The 15,759-nt window shown below is 54.2% G+C and overlaps 2 protein-coding genes across 5 annotated transcripts in view; both read right to left on the bottom strand.

The window, feature by feature from the left end:
* ANO7 (anoctamin 7) overlaps positions 1-6,144 on the bottom strand; it is a 44,472-nt gene extending 38,328 nt beyond the window's left edge. Inside the window, exons 1-3 of the mRNA XM_011929639.1 lie at positions 6,107-6,144; positions 4,713-4,827; positions 3,609-3,672 (exon numbers count right to left, since the gene is read on the bottom strand). Of these exons, the coding sequence (XP_011785029.1) occupies positions 3,609-3,672; positions 4,713-4,827; positions 6,107-6,144 (217 nt within the window). The remainder of the gene's footprint in view (positions 1-3,608; positions 3,673-4,712; positions 4,828-6,106) is intronic.
* Positions 6,145-11,490: 5,346 nt separating this feature from the next.
* PPP1R7 (protein phosphatase 1, regulatory subunit 7) overlaps positions 11,491-15,759 on the bottom strand; it is a 35,639-nt gene continuing 31,370 nt past the window's right edge. For all 4 annotated transcript variants that reach the window (XM_011929560.1, XM_011929557.1, XM_011929558.1 and 1 more), the window contains one exon: positions 11,491-11,865. In XM_011929560.1, coding sequence (XP_011784950.1) covers positions 11,689-11,865 — 177 coding nt within the window. In that variant the 3' untranslated portion in view covers positions 11,491-11,688. The remainder of the gene's footprint in view (positions 11,866-15,759) is intronic.

Raw genomic sequence — 15,759 nt, forward strand, 5'->3', positions numbered from 1 at the left:
AGACCATCCTGGCTAACACAGTGAAACCCCGTCTCTACTAAAAATACAAAAACAAAATTAGCCGGACATGGCAGTGGGCACCTGTAGTCCCAGCTATTCGGGAGCCTGAGGCAGGAGAATGGTGTGAACTCAGGAGGTGGAGCTTGCAGTGAGCTGAGAACACGCCACTGCACTCCAGCCTGGGCAAGACAGCGAGACTCCATCTAAAAAAAAAAAAGGGGAAATAAGTAATTTCTATATACCTATGACACACAGGCAGTGAAATTTTCCAAGTAATGCTATTTGGAATACATCTACTGAAAGATAGGAAAGATCTCATAAAAGCAGCAAAAAAGAAATTAAAGGCCAGGTGCTGTGGCTCACGCCTGTAATCCCAGCACTTTGGGAGGCCAAGGCGGGCAGATCACCTGAAGTCAGGAGTTTGAGAAGTCAGCCTGATCAACTTGAAGAAACCACATCTCTACTAAAAATACAAAATTAGCTGGGCATGGTGGCAGGTGCTTGTAATCCCAGCTACTCAGGAGGCTGAGGCCAGAGATCACTTGAACCTGGGAGGCAGAGATTGCAGTGAGCTGAGATCGCACTCCTGCACTCCAGCCTGGGCAACAAGAGCGGAACTCTGTCTCAAAAAAACAAAAAAAGAAAGAAAAAAGGAAAAAAAAGAAAAAGAAATTAAAGTAGACCTACATAAATGGAGGAAAAATACCATATTCATGGAGTGAAAGACTCACTTTCTAAATATGGGAAATAATACATCAGGCATACTTTAATCCCTTTGAAACAAAACAGAACACACAAAACTGACAGAATGTTAACAATACCAGGCCAAATGGATTTGAAGACACAAAGCATGATTATGGGTAGACAATTTTCTAGGCACAATTAATACTGATAAAAAGCATGATTTTCTCAGAGGATAGAATATATTCTACCTTTATATGAGAGTTTAAAATGATTGTATCTTGGGAGGTGCCAGTCTTGGAATGAAGGGTGGGGGGCTTCTGGGAGCAGGAGATGTGGTCTGAGGGCCTGGTGGGGTTGGGAGGGAGGGGTGGGCCTGTGGCCACGCATGCGGCTGCGAGGATGACTTAAGCCTCACACACAGAGGGGGCGTGTGGAGGATTCTGAGAAAATAAGAGCTGTCTACGATTTTAAAAAAACCATCTTAGGCCGGGCGTAGTGGCTCACGCTTATAATCCCAGCACTTTGGGAGGTCGAGACAGGTGGATCACCTGAGGTCAGCAGTTCAAGATCTGCCTGACCAAAATGGCAAAACCCTGTCTCTACTAAAAACACAAAAATTAGCTGGGCGTGGTGGTGCACACCTGTAGTCCCAGCTACTCAGGAGGCTGAGGCAGGAGAATAGCTTGAACCCAGGAGGTGGAGCTTGCAGGGAGCCGAGATCGCACCACTGCACTCCAGCCTGGGTGACAGAGTGAGACTCCGTCTCAAAAAAACAAAAACGTAAATGAAAACAAACAAAACCCAAGCAAACAAAAAAACATCTTAACCACATTTAAGTATCCAGGTCATTGGTACTAAGGACAAGGACATTCTTCTGCGTCATCACCACCATCCATCTCCACTGAACCCCTACACCCATGAAGCACCGACTCCCCCTTCCCTCCCCTCCCCAGCCCCTGGCACCCACCAGTCTACCTTCTCTATGAATTTGACTCTCTGGGGACCTCATATAAGTGGAATCACATCTGTCCTTTTGCGACTGGCTGATTTCACGCAGTGTAATGTCCTCAAGGCTCATCCCCGCTGCAGCCTGTGTCAGAATTTCCTGCCTTTTTATGGCTGAATAAATCCGCTGGATTTAAGTACCACATTTTGCTTACCTAGTCATCTGTAGGTGGACACGTGGATGGCTTCCACCTTGATATGGGCTGAACTAAGTTTCCCCAAAATTTATATATCAAAAGCCCCACCCCGCAGTCCTCAGAATGAAACTGTATTTGGAGATTAGGTCATTAAAGACCCATGATGGCTATTAGGGTGGGCCCTAATCCATGACAACTGGTGTCCTTGTAAGTGGAAGAGACCCCGGGGGTGTGAGGACACAGGGAGAAGGTGCGTCTGCAAAAGCCAAAGAGAGGCCTCCAAGCCACCAGCCCTGCCTCACCCTCACCTCGGACTTCAGCCCCCAGAGTGTGAGAAAAGAAAGTTCTGCCATCTAAGCCCCGCAGGTTGTGGTACTTTTTTTTTCTTGGAGATGGATTTTCGCTCTTGTTGCCCAGGCTGGAGCGCAATGGCGCGACCTCGGTTCTCTTTGACCTCCGCCTCTTGGGTTCAAGCGATTCTCCTGCTTCAGCCTCCCGAGTAGCTAGGATTACAGGTATGTACCACCAAGCCTGGCTAATTTTGTAGTTTTAGTAGAGACAGGGTTTCTCCATGTTGATAGGGCTGGTCTCAAACTCCTGATCTCAGGTGATCCAACCGCCTCGGCCTTCCAAAGTGCTGGGATTACAGGCGTGAGCCCTGTGCCTGGCCCAGGCTGTGGTACTTCTTATGACAGTCCCGGCAGACGAATGCATGCCTTCCAGCTACAGTGAATGATGCTACGGCTGTACAGGTATCTCCCCGGGGCCCACATCCCATGCTTGTGGGTGCTCATCCCACAAGGATGTGCTGGCTCTTATGGGAACTCTGTGCTGAATTCTCTGAGGAACTGCTGTTTTCCTTAGTTTTCCAGTTGCACCATTTTACACTCCCTCCAGCAACGCACAAGTGAGCCAGTTTCTGCTCATCCTCATCAACAATTGTGATTTTTTTTTTTTTTTTGACGGAGTCTCGTTCTGTTGCCCAGGCTGGAGTGCAGTGGCGCCATCTCGGCTCACTGCAAGCTCTGCCTCCCTGGTTCACGCCATTCTCCCGCCTCAGCCTCCCGAGTTGCTGGGACTAAAGGCACACGCCACCACACCCAGCTAATTTTTTGTATTTTTAGTAGAGACGGGGTTTCACTGTGTTAGCCAGGAAGGTCTCGATCTCCTGATCTCATGATCCACCCGCCTCAGCCTCCCAAAGTTCTGGGATTACAGGCGTGAGTCACCGCACCCGGCCGATTTTTTTTAAGTAGTAGCCATCCTGGTGAGAGGAGGTTAGGGTCTCTCTGGGACTGAGGGGACAGCAGGGTGGGTGGGGTGGGTGCTGGGAGCCCGGGTGGCGCTGGTGTAATCCCCTGGGAGTCGGTGGTAGCTCCGGGCAGACAGAGGCAGTGGGTTGGGGGTGGATCAAAGAGATTTTGAAGGTACAAAAGGGGTGGAGTGCAAGAGATAAGAGTCAGAAATGACCCGAGTTGCGGCTGAGCAGCTGGAGGATGGTAGAGGGGACGGGAGCAGGAGGGAGGGGGCCGCCCTGTCTGCTCTCCAGAGCCCTCCTGGCCCCACCCCATCAGTACGGAGCCCCCTTTCCTGCTGTTCTTCCTGCTGTGGTTTGCTCACCCCGAGGCCCTCACCCCAGTGCCCCATCCCCAGGCAACTGGCCCCAGAGCGGCCTGGTTACTGAGGAGGCCACCCCCGGCCTGCTGCCCCTAGGGACACCCCAGTGGTGTCCTCACCCTCAGGACCAACATGGGTGTGGTACAGTTGCTGGGAGGGGCTTACCAATCCGGGGCTTGGCAGGGCTCCCAGCTCCAGCTCTGCAGGCGGCCGCTTGCTGTCCACCTGGCTGGAAGGCACGGAGGATGGAGGAGCATATCAGCATCTGCCCACGATGACTAATGACTACTCCCACCCACCCCACCCTGCAGCCGTCCTCGCCTCCAACCCGTCCCTGCCCTGCCCCAGAACACTCAGGACCACAGAAGAATGTGCAGTGGGTGGGTAGGGGTGGAGGTCGGGGGGGGGGGGTGGGTAGGGGTGGAGGTCAGAGGGTGAAGCCCCAGGATGCGTAGGTGAGGGGAGCAGCAGGCAGGGCCAGAGGGCACCACCAGCCCTGGGCCTCCAGCCGGCTCCCCTCCTCCTCAGACCAGGCTCATGGCAAGGGTCAGGTTGGTGGGAAGCATGGCCAGGACCAGGGGTGCCTGCCCTGCTGGCCTCCAGGGGCAGAGGGGAGCTGGACTGCTCCCAAAGTGGCCCTGAGGACAGAGGTGGCCATGGCGACCGAGAGTGTCTAGATGCTCGAGGTGAGAGGCCCTGCGCCCTCCCCGGAGGCTCATCTCAGCTGTGCTTGGGGCAGCAGGAAGGGGCCCCATGTCCACCCGCAGGCTGCTGGGGCAGACGTGTGGCCCAGAAGAACCAGGAAGGGGGCCCTCCACAGCCAGGGCCACCTGCATGACCTTGAAGGCCCGGGACTCAGCCTCTCCCCACAGGCTCACAGCGCATCCATGGCCTCCTAGTGACGAGGTGGAGCCCTACAGATGGACCTGGGTGCTGCTGTGGCCCTGCACTGACTGGGACTGGCCCCACAGGGAGGGCCCTGCCCTGGTCTTGCCTTTGCCTGGCCGAGCCCCCCTTATTCTCCTGGGGCTCCTATCTGAACACCAGTGGGTTCTGCTCAGTTCTCCGCAGTCAGGCCGGGCCAGGCGGGCGGTGATCTGACTGTGTGTGTGTAGGACAGGGTGGCGAGGGCTTGGGGGTTGCCAGGGGATGCAGGGAAACATGGTGATGCCCATCCACCCCCAACGGCTCTGGGCCCAGGGTGGGGACACAGACCCAGGCAGCGGAGGACCTCCCAAGTCGCACCCGGTCTCCTGGGCGCTGTGTTACCTCCGAGGTGTGGGCTGTGCTCCCGTAAGGGCCCCTCTTCTCTGCCTCAGGGGGGCTCACATCGATCAGGACGGTGCTGTCCTCTTCCTGGGCCCGCCGCCGCAGCATCCTGCTTCTGCACCCACCAAGGTTGGGTGAGGATGGGGGTCAGAGAGGAGATGCGTGAGACCCACCCCTGGAGCCTCCACACTGCCTGCCATGAGCTCACTTTACAGACTTGACTCAGAGTAGAATGGGGCCATGCAGGCCCGGCAGATTCTCCTGGCCATGAGCACATGGAGAACCTCCTAGCCAGTCGCTAGTTCCAGGAAGAAACCAGTGCTGGGGAGGGAGTGTCTGGCAGGCCTGGCACAGCAGGCGTCTGTCCATCTGTCCATCCAGTGAGTGCCCGTCTCCCCCAGCCCTGAATACCGTCCACTCTGCCTGGGTACTCAGTGGAGCCTGAGAAGGCCCAGAAAGGTGGTCCTGGAGTACAGACAACCCTCCCTCTCTTATCTGGAGCCATGTGAGCCAGGGACAGGCAACCCCTCAAGTCGCCTGCCTTCGCTCATGGCCTGAGGACCCAAAGCCAGGACCCCTAGGCCCTGAGCTCCCCAGCAAGGTGGGCCTGATGGAGCCCGGCCTCACTCCTCTTGGGGGTCCCAGCTTCCTCCCGCACCTTAGCCCCAGGGGTCTCTCTCTGTGCGAGGACAGGTGCTGTAGCTCCCAGTCTCGGGCTGGCAAAACGGGGCCAAGAGCATGACATCTGTGGCCCTGGAAGGAGGGGTTTCGAGCTGGGGCTGGCGTTTTGAGCTACGCTAATGACCGGAGGGTGTGACTGTGGAGGCACCACAGGAGGTCGGAGGGGGTGACCTTCTAGTCCTGCCCTTCACTTCGGATTAGCAGAGGCCCAGAGAGACAGAGACTGAGCCCAGACCACCGGCGCCCGCCCCTGAAGCCCGAGCCAGGCCTCAGTGTTAGGACTCAGCCCCGGCCCCAGGCTGGGAGCCTCACTACGGACCGAGGGGTGTTCCTGGAGGAAAGTCCCCGAGGAGTTTCGGCCACCCACCAGCCCCCCGTGCCCCCATCCCGCTGCGGTGGGCAGGCGGGCCCCTCCTCAGACCTCTCTGCAAAAGAATGGGGGATGCCCCCACCCCAACGAAGGGACCTGCTCCATGGGGGAGTCCCTGGGCAGGCAGGAAACCAACCCTGGGTGTGCCCTGTCCAGAGCTGCACTGGGCGTGTGTCCCTCCTTGTGCCCCAAGGGGCTCTGGAGACCAGGGCGGGCCCTGGCACTGCCTCCCCACAGGCCAGGGTGTGTGAAGGTCCCGGTGGGCTGGGGCGCTGCCCTGCCTCCCTAGAGTCCAACGCTCCACCTTCTCTCTGTGGCCCGCACGTCTAGGCTGGGTCCCCACCTGGCACAGTGGCTTCCAGAAGAGGCTTCGGAGGTCATAGCCCACCTCTCAGCGTGAGCCTGGTCTTGGCAGTAGAGTTCAGGCACCACTACGGACAGAGGGTGGGGAGGGGCGGCCCTTGGAGCCCCGCCCAGGCAGTGGCAGCCACTCACATGCCCTCTCCTTGCCTGCAAGTGGGCCGGGAAGCAGGCAGGGGAGGGGCCCAGCACAGCTGGCCAGGGAAAGGCTTCCTGGCTCCTGGAGCAGGATCTATCTTTGTTTAAAAAGGGGGTGTGGGGCTCAGAGCTGCAAAGAGAGGCAGCCCACTCCGCTGGGCTTTCACACACCCGCATGCAAATGCCGCCACCCTCCTGGGATCCTTATTTGCTTAGAGATTTCAGGGCTGGCATCAGCTGTTGTCACTGCTGCCTTGGAGGGTCACAGGGAGGTGGGATTCCGCAGGAACAGCCACAGGTGCCACCTCTGCTGCAAGCCCCGCCAGGCAGCCTAGCAAGCTGTGTTTACATGGAGGGAAACTGAGGCTCCTTGAGGTTACGTAGCATGTGCTGAGTGGTGGGCCAGGGTTTCACCTGGGGGCTGGGGAGATTGGTAGACCCAGGTCACAGTGCTGGCTCTGCTGATGCCTGAGGGGTGACCTCAGGCACATCCCATGCTTAGGGCCCCATCTGCAAAAGGACAGCAGGGGTCCTAGCTGTCCTCCCATCCTCTCCTTCTCCTTCTCCTCCCCCTCCTCCTTCTATCCTCTCTCTCCACCTTCCCCCTCCTCCTATCATTTCTCCCCCCTACTCCTCCTATCCTTTCTCCCCACTCCCTCTCCTATCATGTCTCCCCCTACTCCTCCTCCTCCACCTATCCTTTCTCCCCACTCTCCCTCCTCCTATCGTTTCTCCCCCCTCCTCCCCCACCCACTTCTCCCTCTCCTCTTCCTTCTCCTCCTGTCCTTTCTCCCCGCTCCTCCTCTTCCCCTTTCCTCCTCGGTGCCCGGCAGGGTCTGAGAACCTACCACTCATGCTCCCCGCCCTCCCCGCACAACTCCACTGGGGAGCCCCAAGCTCAGCTGCTGTTCCAGATGCCCCCTTCCTCCTGTGGAAGTCCCTCCAGGTGGACCCTCATCCTGGCTGCAGCTCTCCCCTATACCTGTGCCCCTCTGTGCTTGGCACCTCCCAGGGAGCCCTGTTCTTGCACCGGTGCTGTGCCTTGGAACAGCGGGAGGCCCTGCAGGCCGGATTCTCTGTCAGGACCAGCAGAGCCTGGGCGGCGGGACCTTGGGGCTCCGGGCCTCAGGGCATCTGCATGAGAGGTCTCGGCTGTGGTCAAGCTCAGCCTGCAGGCGCCTGAGATGGATCCCTGGACAAGGGCTGGACTGGGGAAGTGCTCCAGAAACCAGGAAAGGAGTCGGGAGGCAGGAGGGGAGGGAGGATGAGCGGGGCACCATCTCCCCAAGTCCTGTGGAGGGCGGCCTCTGCCTGCCATGGGCACTCTGCAGGGGAGGCAAGGCTCGGCGTCTCCTCACCTGGATGCAACTGTGGGCTCTTACTCTGCTCAGTCACTGGCCAAGGACCCTCCCAGGAAGATGTGCCACCTCTCAGGAGCTCCTGGCTCTCTGCTCTTGGTGACAAAGTGGCTCTGGTGGCCTCAGGGCTGTCTACTCAAGAGCTTCAGGACTGGTTGCTGGAGGTGACCCCACCCCAGTGGGAGCCCTCTGAGGGACGCGTGCACGCACAGCAGCTAACGGGGCTCAGCCCTGGGAGTATCTTTCCATTTGTACTTCACACCATTCTGTTTGGGTGGGTGGTTTTTCAAGCTGTGTTACTTTTGAAGGAAAGGAAGGAAGGGAGGGAGGCAGAAAAGCCGCGACAACCAGCACAGGGGGCTCGCCGGGTTCCAGGCAGTGGAAGAGCCCAGGCCCAGAATCTGCTGCACCATCTTTCTTTGGCTGTAACTTTTCATACCAATTTTGGTAACATTTACGGACATATTTAGGGGTGTAGTTAGTGGAGGTGGAAGTAGTGGTGGTCAAGAGCCCGCACTCAAGTTCAGCGCTCCTTCTGAGGCTGGAGGCATGTGCAGGGCTCCCTCTGCGAGGACCCTGGCACTGCGCCCCGGCCACATGCGAGCCCTGCTGGATGGACAGTGGCTGGGTCTTAGGGGATGGACTCTTGGATGCCTGCACTGCCCGCTTTCTAACCTTCCTCTCTGCAGGTGCAGCCAGCACCCCAGCTGCCTGTGAACGGCGGCTCCACACAGGCCACTGGCTCTGGTATCTGAGTTGCCCACTCTGGCCCTTGGCCTGCGTTTCCGTTAGGATTCCCTTTATTTGATGTGTGGGAGTTCTAAATAGTAAGCCTTGCCAGTTTTAAAGGCCGCAAACACCTTCTCTTAATCTACTGTTGCCATTATTCATGCATCATTCATTATTTTTGTTCTGTGTAAAATTTTATGTAAACAACCCATCAAAATCTTGTCTTACAGTTGTGCTTATGGAGTTTTTTTCGTTTGTTATTTTTTCGAGATAAGAGTCTTGCTGTGTTGGCCAGGCTGGAGTGCAATGGCACAATCTCGGCTCACTGCAACCTCCACCTCCTGGGTTCAAGCAATTCTCTTGCATCAGCCTCGAGTAGCTGGGATTACAGGAACCCGCCACCATGCCCAGCTAATTTTTTGTATTTTTAGTAGAGACAGGGTTTCACCATGTTGGCCAGGCTGGTCTCGAACTCCTGACCTTGTGATTCGCCCACCTTGGCCTCCCATAGTGCTGGGATTACAGGCGTGAGCGACGGCACCTGGCCTTGGGGAGTTTTAAGCTCTTCTCCACCGCTAGCTCATATACCCACCTTTCCACATTCTTTTTTCTTTTTTTGGGGGTGTGAGACAGGGTCTCACTCTGTTGCCCAGGCTGGAGTGCTGGTGGCAAGATCTCAGCTCACTGGAAACTCTCCCTCCCAGGTTCAAGCGATTCTGCCACCTTAGCCTCCCGCGTAGCCAGGACTACAAGTGGCTGCCACCACGCCCGGCTAAGTTTTGTGTTTTCTTAAAGTAGAGACAGGTTTTCACCATGTTACCCAGGCTGGTCTTGAACTCCTGAGGTCAAGCAGTCCACCCGCCTTGACCTCCAAAAGTGCTACGATTACAGGCACGAGCCACCATGCCCAGCCTCCCATATTATTTTCTACTAATTTTCTATTTTACCACCTCACAGGAATCACCAATCGCTCTGGAGCCCACCCTGCGTGTGATGCCAGGGAGGGGCAGTGTTCATTTTTCCACATAGCACACTTTGCCAACACCATGAGGACACTGTCCACCCCTCCCAAACCCCGGGACACTTTTCCCAGTCCCCGAGTCCCCCGGGTCCCTGCTGAGGTGTCCCTGTCTTGACACTTTTCCCAGTCCCCAAGTCCCCGGCCCTGCTGAGGTTTCCCCAGTCCTGGAGTCTCCGAGTGCCCTGGGTCCCTGTCTTGGTGCTGTTGGTCACGCCTCCCCCACACTCTCACTGTGGGTTTGCAGCACTCAGGATCTGGTAGGAGAGCGTCTCTCCCAGCTCTTTTTCAAAATGAACCACAATGTTGACTTTTTTCTTCCACATCAATTTTAGAATTTGTCGGGCGCGGTGGCTCACGCCTATAATCCCAGCTCTTAGGGAGGCAGAGATAGAAAGACAGCTTGAACCTAGGAGTTTGAGACTTGCCTGGGCAATACAGCAAGACCCTGGTCGCCAAAAAAAGAAAAAGCTGGGCGCCGTGGTTCACGCCTGTAATCCCAGCACTCTGGGAGCCAGAGGTGGGTGGATCACGAGGTCAAGGGATTGAGACCATCTTGGCCAACATGGCGAAACCCTGTCTCTACTAAAAATGCAAAAATTAGCTGGGCATAGTGGCGCGTGCCTGTAATCCCAGCTACTCCGGAGGCTGAGGCAGGAGAGTCGCTTGAGTCCGGGAGGCAGAGTTCACAGTGAGCACAGATCGCGCCACTGCACTCCAGCCTGGCGACAGAGCAAGACTCTGTCTCAGGAAAAAAAAAAAAAAAAAAGGAAAAAAAGTAAATTTTAGAATTTAATGTGTTTCAAAAAATCAAATGGCGGCTGGGCGCGGTGGCTCACCCCTGTAATTCCAGCATTTTGGGAGGCCGAGGGCGGATCACCTGAGGTCAGGAGTTTGGGACCAGCCTGGCCAACATGGCAAAACCCCATCTCTACTAAATATACAAAATGAACCGGGTGTGGTGGCGGGTGTCTGTAATCCCAGCTACTAGGGAGGGTGAGGCAGGAGGATCACTTGAACCCAGGAGGTGGAGGTTGCAGTGAACTGAGATTGCGCCACTGCACTCCATCCTGGGTGACAGAGTGAGACTCCTTTAAAAAAAAAAAAAAAAAAAGGCATTTGATTAGGATTGTGCTGGATTTAGCATACCTTTTCTCACCACTTTCACCTTTTTTGTATGTTTGTAAAAACGTCTGTTAAAGAACAGATGGCTGGGTATTAATTTGGGGCCTTTTAAAGTTTTTTATGTTTTTTGAGACAGGGTCTCCCTCTGTCACCCAGGCTGGAGTGGGTACAATCGTGGCTCACTACAGCCTCGACCACGTTGGACAGTACAGTTCTAGAGTCCTGGTTCCTCAAGTAGACGGTTCTAGAGTCTGGAGTCCTGGAGGCAGAAGGGACCTTGGTGACCACCTGATGTGGCCCTCATTCTGTGGGAGGAGAAATCTGAGACCCTGGGAGGTGACGATGCCCTGGTAGCATTAAATCCAGACCTCGTGTGTCTGTCAATGTACATTTTATATTAAAAGAGCCAAAATAACAATGGGGTGAGAACAGGAGGCCACTACACAAGTGGCCAAGAGTTCAGATCCTTGGAGGCCGTCTTTGGAGAGCTCAGTGGGGCTCGCACCCTGGCAGCAGCACAGCACCGCTGGGACACGGACGCCCTCCCCACACCTGAGCTTTCACTCACAGGCAAGGGCTGTGGCAAGAACTGACAGGCACACGTGAAAGCAGTCAGCCCTGCCCAGCACTCTTTAAAGGAGAGCCCGAAGGAACACAAGCACACAGGGCTGAGTTAGCTTTTACCCACGCTTTTTTAACTTACCTAATTTTAAAAAATTAGCATTGTCTGGTTTAAAAGACTAAAAAACCTCCGTTGTTGCAGGTCAGGACTGCCTGAACCCTGCACACCAGGACACCAGCTGGGCCAGCCCCTGAATGCCACTCGGACAGCACGTGAATGCCTGTAAAGCACTCTCAGGACCTGTGTTTCCCACAACCCAGGTGGGGACTGTGCCCGCCTTCTGAGAGGAGGAAACAGAAAGGAATTTCTAGTGAATGAACGCAACGTGTCTTTTGTGCTCTCTGTGGCTACAATAACTGTCCACAATCACCCAGGAGGACCGTGTGGCAAGGTTTAATTGCAATGGCATCTGAAAATGGCGCGTGGCATCGCGCGTCAGCTATCCTCAGTGCCTTTATTGCCATTGGGTTTTTGACTGTTGATATAGTGACGACCTCAGGAGCAACAGGTGGGTTAAAAAACCGTGGCTGGGCAGTTCTTCCGAGGAGAGGGACCATAGGAGGAGCAAGGAGGACTCAGAACCTGACGAACGTGGCGTCAATCTGCCGCACGGAGGGGAGGGCGAGCATGACCTTTCGCCGGTACTGGGGGTCCTTCTGCAGGGGGTTCCGCTCCAGGTACACTGTCTCCAGGCTCCTGGCTCCCTTCAGCTCGTCGAGGTCGCTCCAGCTCTCCAGGAGATTGTCGTTCATCTGGGGACACACACAGGAGAAAAGTCTTTAGAACCAAACAGCCCAGCCCTCACAGCCCACAGCCCTCAACTCTGGTGGGGGGCCACTAGCCACCCTCCTCCTTCCCACGCAGAAGATGGCAAGCAGGTGTGGGTCTTCCCTGGCACCTCACGGGACCTTCCATGGCCTCTTGGTGCATCCTGGCCACCTTCAGCTACGTCCCAAGTGCAAGTTACCTGTCCATACCCAACCCTGGACCAGTCACTGTGACAGGGCCAAGTCCACATTCAGGTCAGCAGGGGAAAGACAAAGCGGTCCTGGCCCCCTGCCTGCTACACTCGTCCACAGGCAAATGTCAAAGCAAGGTGGGCCGCACTTTCTACAAACCAGTTCTCAGCCATCGGTCCCAAGGCTGCCCTCTGCACCGTCACTGTGACACACCAGACAGAGGCCACTCAAAACTCTCAACTCTTCTCTAAATTACCTCTATGGCTCTCTCCACAAGGAAGTCCCAGCTGCTGCTTTCACCCAATACCACGTGCAGGGACACACATGGTCAGCAGGTGGGATTCAGAGGTCTGAGTTGCAGGCTCAGAGCAGGCTACACTTTACCGTCTTGGCCCTGCCATGCCCAGTTGGAGGGACCTGCCTTTGGCAGGAAGAGTTCTCTTGCATTTCTTTTTTTGTTTTTTTTTTTGAGACAGTCTTGCTGTGTCGCCCAGGCTGGAGTGCAGTGGCGCCATCTCCAGAACAAGGGGAGCCCGTCCAGCTTCAAGCCTTGTTGGTCTGACCCTCACTTTCAATCACCCTGTGTGTAGAAATCACCTGTTCAGAGCTGCCTGGCCTCATGGCCTGCCAGGCAAACCACACTGGCAAGAGCAGGGGCACTACTCCTGAAGAGGCAGCTGGACTTGTTGTGAACCTACAACGGGCAGAGCCAGGGGCACTCGTTACAGGGTGACAGACTTCAACTCCTTTTACAGAGAAGTTAGGATGGGAACTATCCGTGTGGAATGGAACGCAAGCAGGGGTGTTCTACTCTGGGGCCCACAGTGCCCTGCCCACAGCTGTGGTCCGACTCGGGGGCCCCTGCTCTGCACAGCTCCCCTTCTCTCCAGGGCCCTGTCTTGCACACCCTAGCTGCCAGAGATGCTGATCTCTGCTTCTTCCACTCAGAAGTACTGTGTTCTGCTTGGGAAGCATCCCAGGTAAGGAGTGGGGCGATCACGGGGCTCCCGCTGGAACTCCCTCCTCAGAGCCTGCAGGCGCGTGCTGCCTGCTGTCCACTGCCTGAATAGAGTTGTTTCCTATTTTTCTATCTGTCTGTGGCAGGAGGGCTAGTTTGGCACCAGGTCCACGGTCATAGCCAGGCTGTCTTTAGTACCTTACTGTGTGTTAGCGGCCTCCCAGAGAGGAATATAATGTGCATCTCACAGGTTCGCCTGTTTGAGGAACCCTATTTTCTTTTTTTTTGAGATGGAGTCTCGCTCTGTCACCAGGCTGGAGTGCAATGGGGCAATCTCGGCTCACTGCAACTTCCGCCTCCCAGGTTCAAACGATTCTCCCACCTCAGCCTCCCGAGTAGCTAGGACTACAGGCACTCGCCATCATGCTCGGCTAATTTTTGTATTTTTGCAGAGATGAGGTTTCACTATGTTGGCCAGCCTGGTCTTGAACTCCTGACCTCAGGTGATCCACCTGCCTCAGCCTCCCAAAGTGCTGGGGTTACAGGCGTGAGCCACTGCGCCTGGCCTGAGGAGCCCTATCTTCACAGAACCTCTTGTGGGTCTGGTGTGTACCAGCTTTGGGAAACCAAGATTTCCAAATCCTAGAGCTTAGCCCTTCAAGAGGGACTGAAACCTGTTGGGAAGAGCCGCACCACCAGGGCTGGTGCCCTGCTGCCATCCCGACTAGTGCCTCCACGGGAAGTGACATGAGGATACATTCTTAAATGCTATTGTTACTACACTCACACCACCTCCGCTGGTTGTGTGCCCAATGCAGAGCCTGCAACATTAGAATTACAGGGGAAGCCATCCACCTGCCAGGCCTGTGATTGGTCAGTAACTGGTCAAACAGAAAGAGCCCCTTAAAGCAGAGAGTCATGAAAATGATGCACACGCACGCCTTAAACCAAGCTTGTTCAACCCACGGCCTGCGGGCTGTAAATGGCCCAGGACGACTTTGAATGAGGCCCAATGCAAACGTGTAAGCTTAAAAACATTTTGAGATTTTCTTGCGATTGTTTTCGCTTGTGTATGTGTGTATGTATGTGGTTTTTATTTTTCAGCTTATCAGTGACTGTTAGTGTATTTTATGTGTGGCCCAAGACAATTCTTCTTTTTTCCAATGTGGCCCAGGGAAGCCCAAAGATTGAACACCACTGCCTTAACCACTTTTACCTTAAAACACACAAAAAGGACATTCACTTAATAAAAGTAGCAATATTACACTGTTTGGAAGAAATAAGATTTTCTTGTAGCACAGTCTATTTAAAAAATGATTCAAAACATCCCTGGCGGTTGACTCAGGCTTTCAACTCTGGTGTGGGAGGTCTTCAAACTGTGTTGCCTCCTCTTCTTTCTCGATATGTGTTTGTGTTTGTCACACACCAGATGCTTCTTGTCTCACACGTCACAGCACTTTCCAATGTCATTATTAGTCTAGATTGGCGGCTCACCTTCATAAATTGCAGATTTTGTAATTTTCCATAGCACCGCCAATGTCAGAGCAGTTTCCTCCAGGACTTAGTAAACATAACCAGGGAATTTTACTCACCACCAATGGTGCATTGTAAATAATGTGTTTGATATTGGTAACTTTCAGAGATTCTTATCTTTGCATTTTTCCAAAATGGAACTAAAAATATTCACTTGTATGAAACTCTGTCTCCACAGACATTCCAGAGGCTCCTGAATCCCAGGATGGGGCAAAGATGTTATAGTCATAACGGAAAAAAGATAGCCTTATGTTTCTCTTGTCAAGTTCTGTACACCGGGGCTGTCAGGGAGCCTGGCTGGGGAGTGCGGGCACATGTCTTTCCCCCAGAGGGACCATTTCAGTCTCTTCTAATCTTGAGCACCTCCCACGTCCTTCTCACACTTTTTCTTAAAAAACTAAAATTGACTTTTTGAAGAAGTGTCTTGTAAAGTATCCCTCATTGTCATTTAGCTTGTTCCTCTAGCTCTTATACTCCCCATAAACTCGAAGTTAGGTACAAATGCTTGGTCAGAGCAGAGTAAACATTTTTGGGAGGTACACTGCAGAGATGACTCACACTGGGCACACAGCACATCAGGTGGTCCCGCAATTAGGGATCTAAGTTTTATCATGCAGATCAGCTGGTGACCCCAGATGACTCTGGGAACATGCTTTTCCTTTGCAAATAGTCAGTTCTCTGTGGCATGATCCTTGGGCTTGTGTGCAAACATCCCTTCTTCAACATCCTTCCCAGTTATCCCAGCAGCTGCTGATCCCTCGCCCGAACCAACGGCTGGGATTCTGCTAGAGAACGTCTTCTTGGTTGACGTTTTTCTGGCAGACTCTCTTGGTTTTTGGAACCCAAACTTGCATTTTGTATTTATGGGGTTTTGTACGTGTGTATTTTGTATATACATACATAGGATACCTGTATTTCCCTTTACTACTTTTTGGCTGGTATTATAGAAAATTTACATTAATTACCCTAAACTCAGTAACGTTTTAAACAAAAGATGGGTAGAATTCTTAAGATACATTTCATAAACAACCGGTAGAATGTAACAATCACTTACTTTCTGAAAATCTCCATGACAGTTTAACAAAGGAGATGTGTGACACAGGCACGGCCCATCGAGAGCCGTCTGTGGGGACGGTGACGCTGCCAGACACGGGCATGGTCACATCGAGAGCCGTCTGTGGGGACGGTGACGCTGC

This window comes from Colobus angolensis, unplaced genomic scaffold, assembly GCF_000951035.1.
Source record: "Colobus angolensis palliatus isolate OR3802 unplaced genomic scaffold, Cang.pa_1.0 Scaffold82, whole genome shotgun sequence".
Lineage (NCBI taxonomy): Eukaryota > Metazoa > Chordata > Mammalia > Primates > Cercopithecidae > Colobus > Colobus angolensis.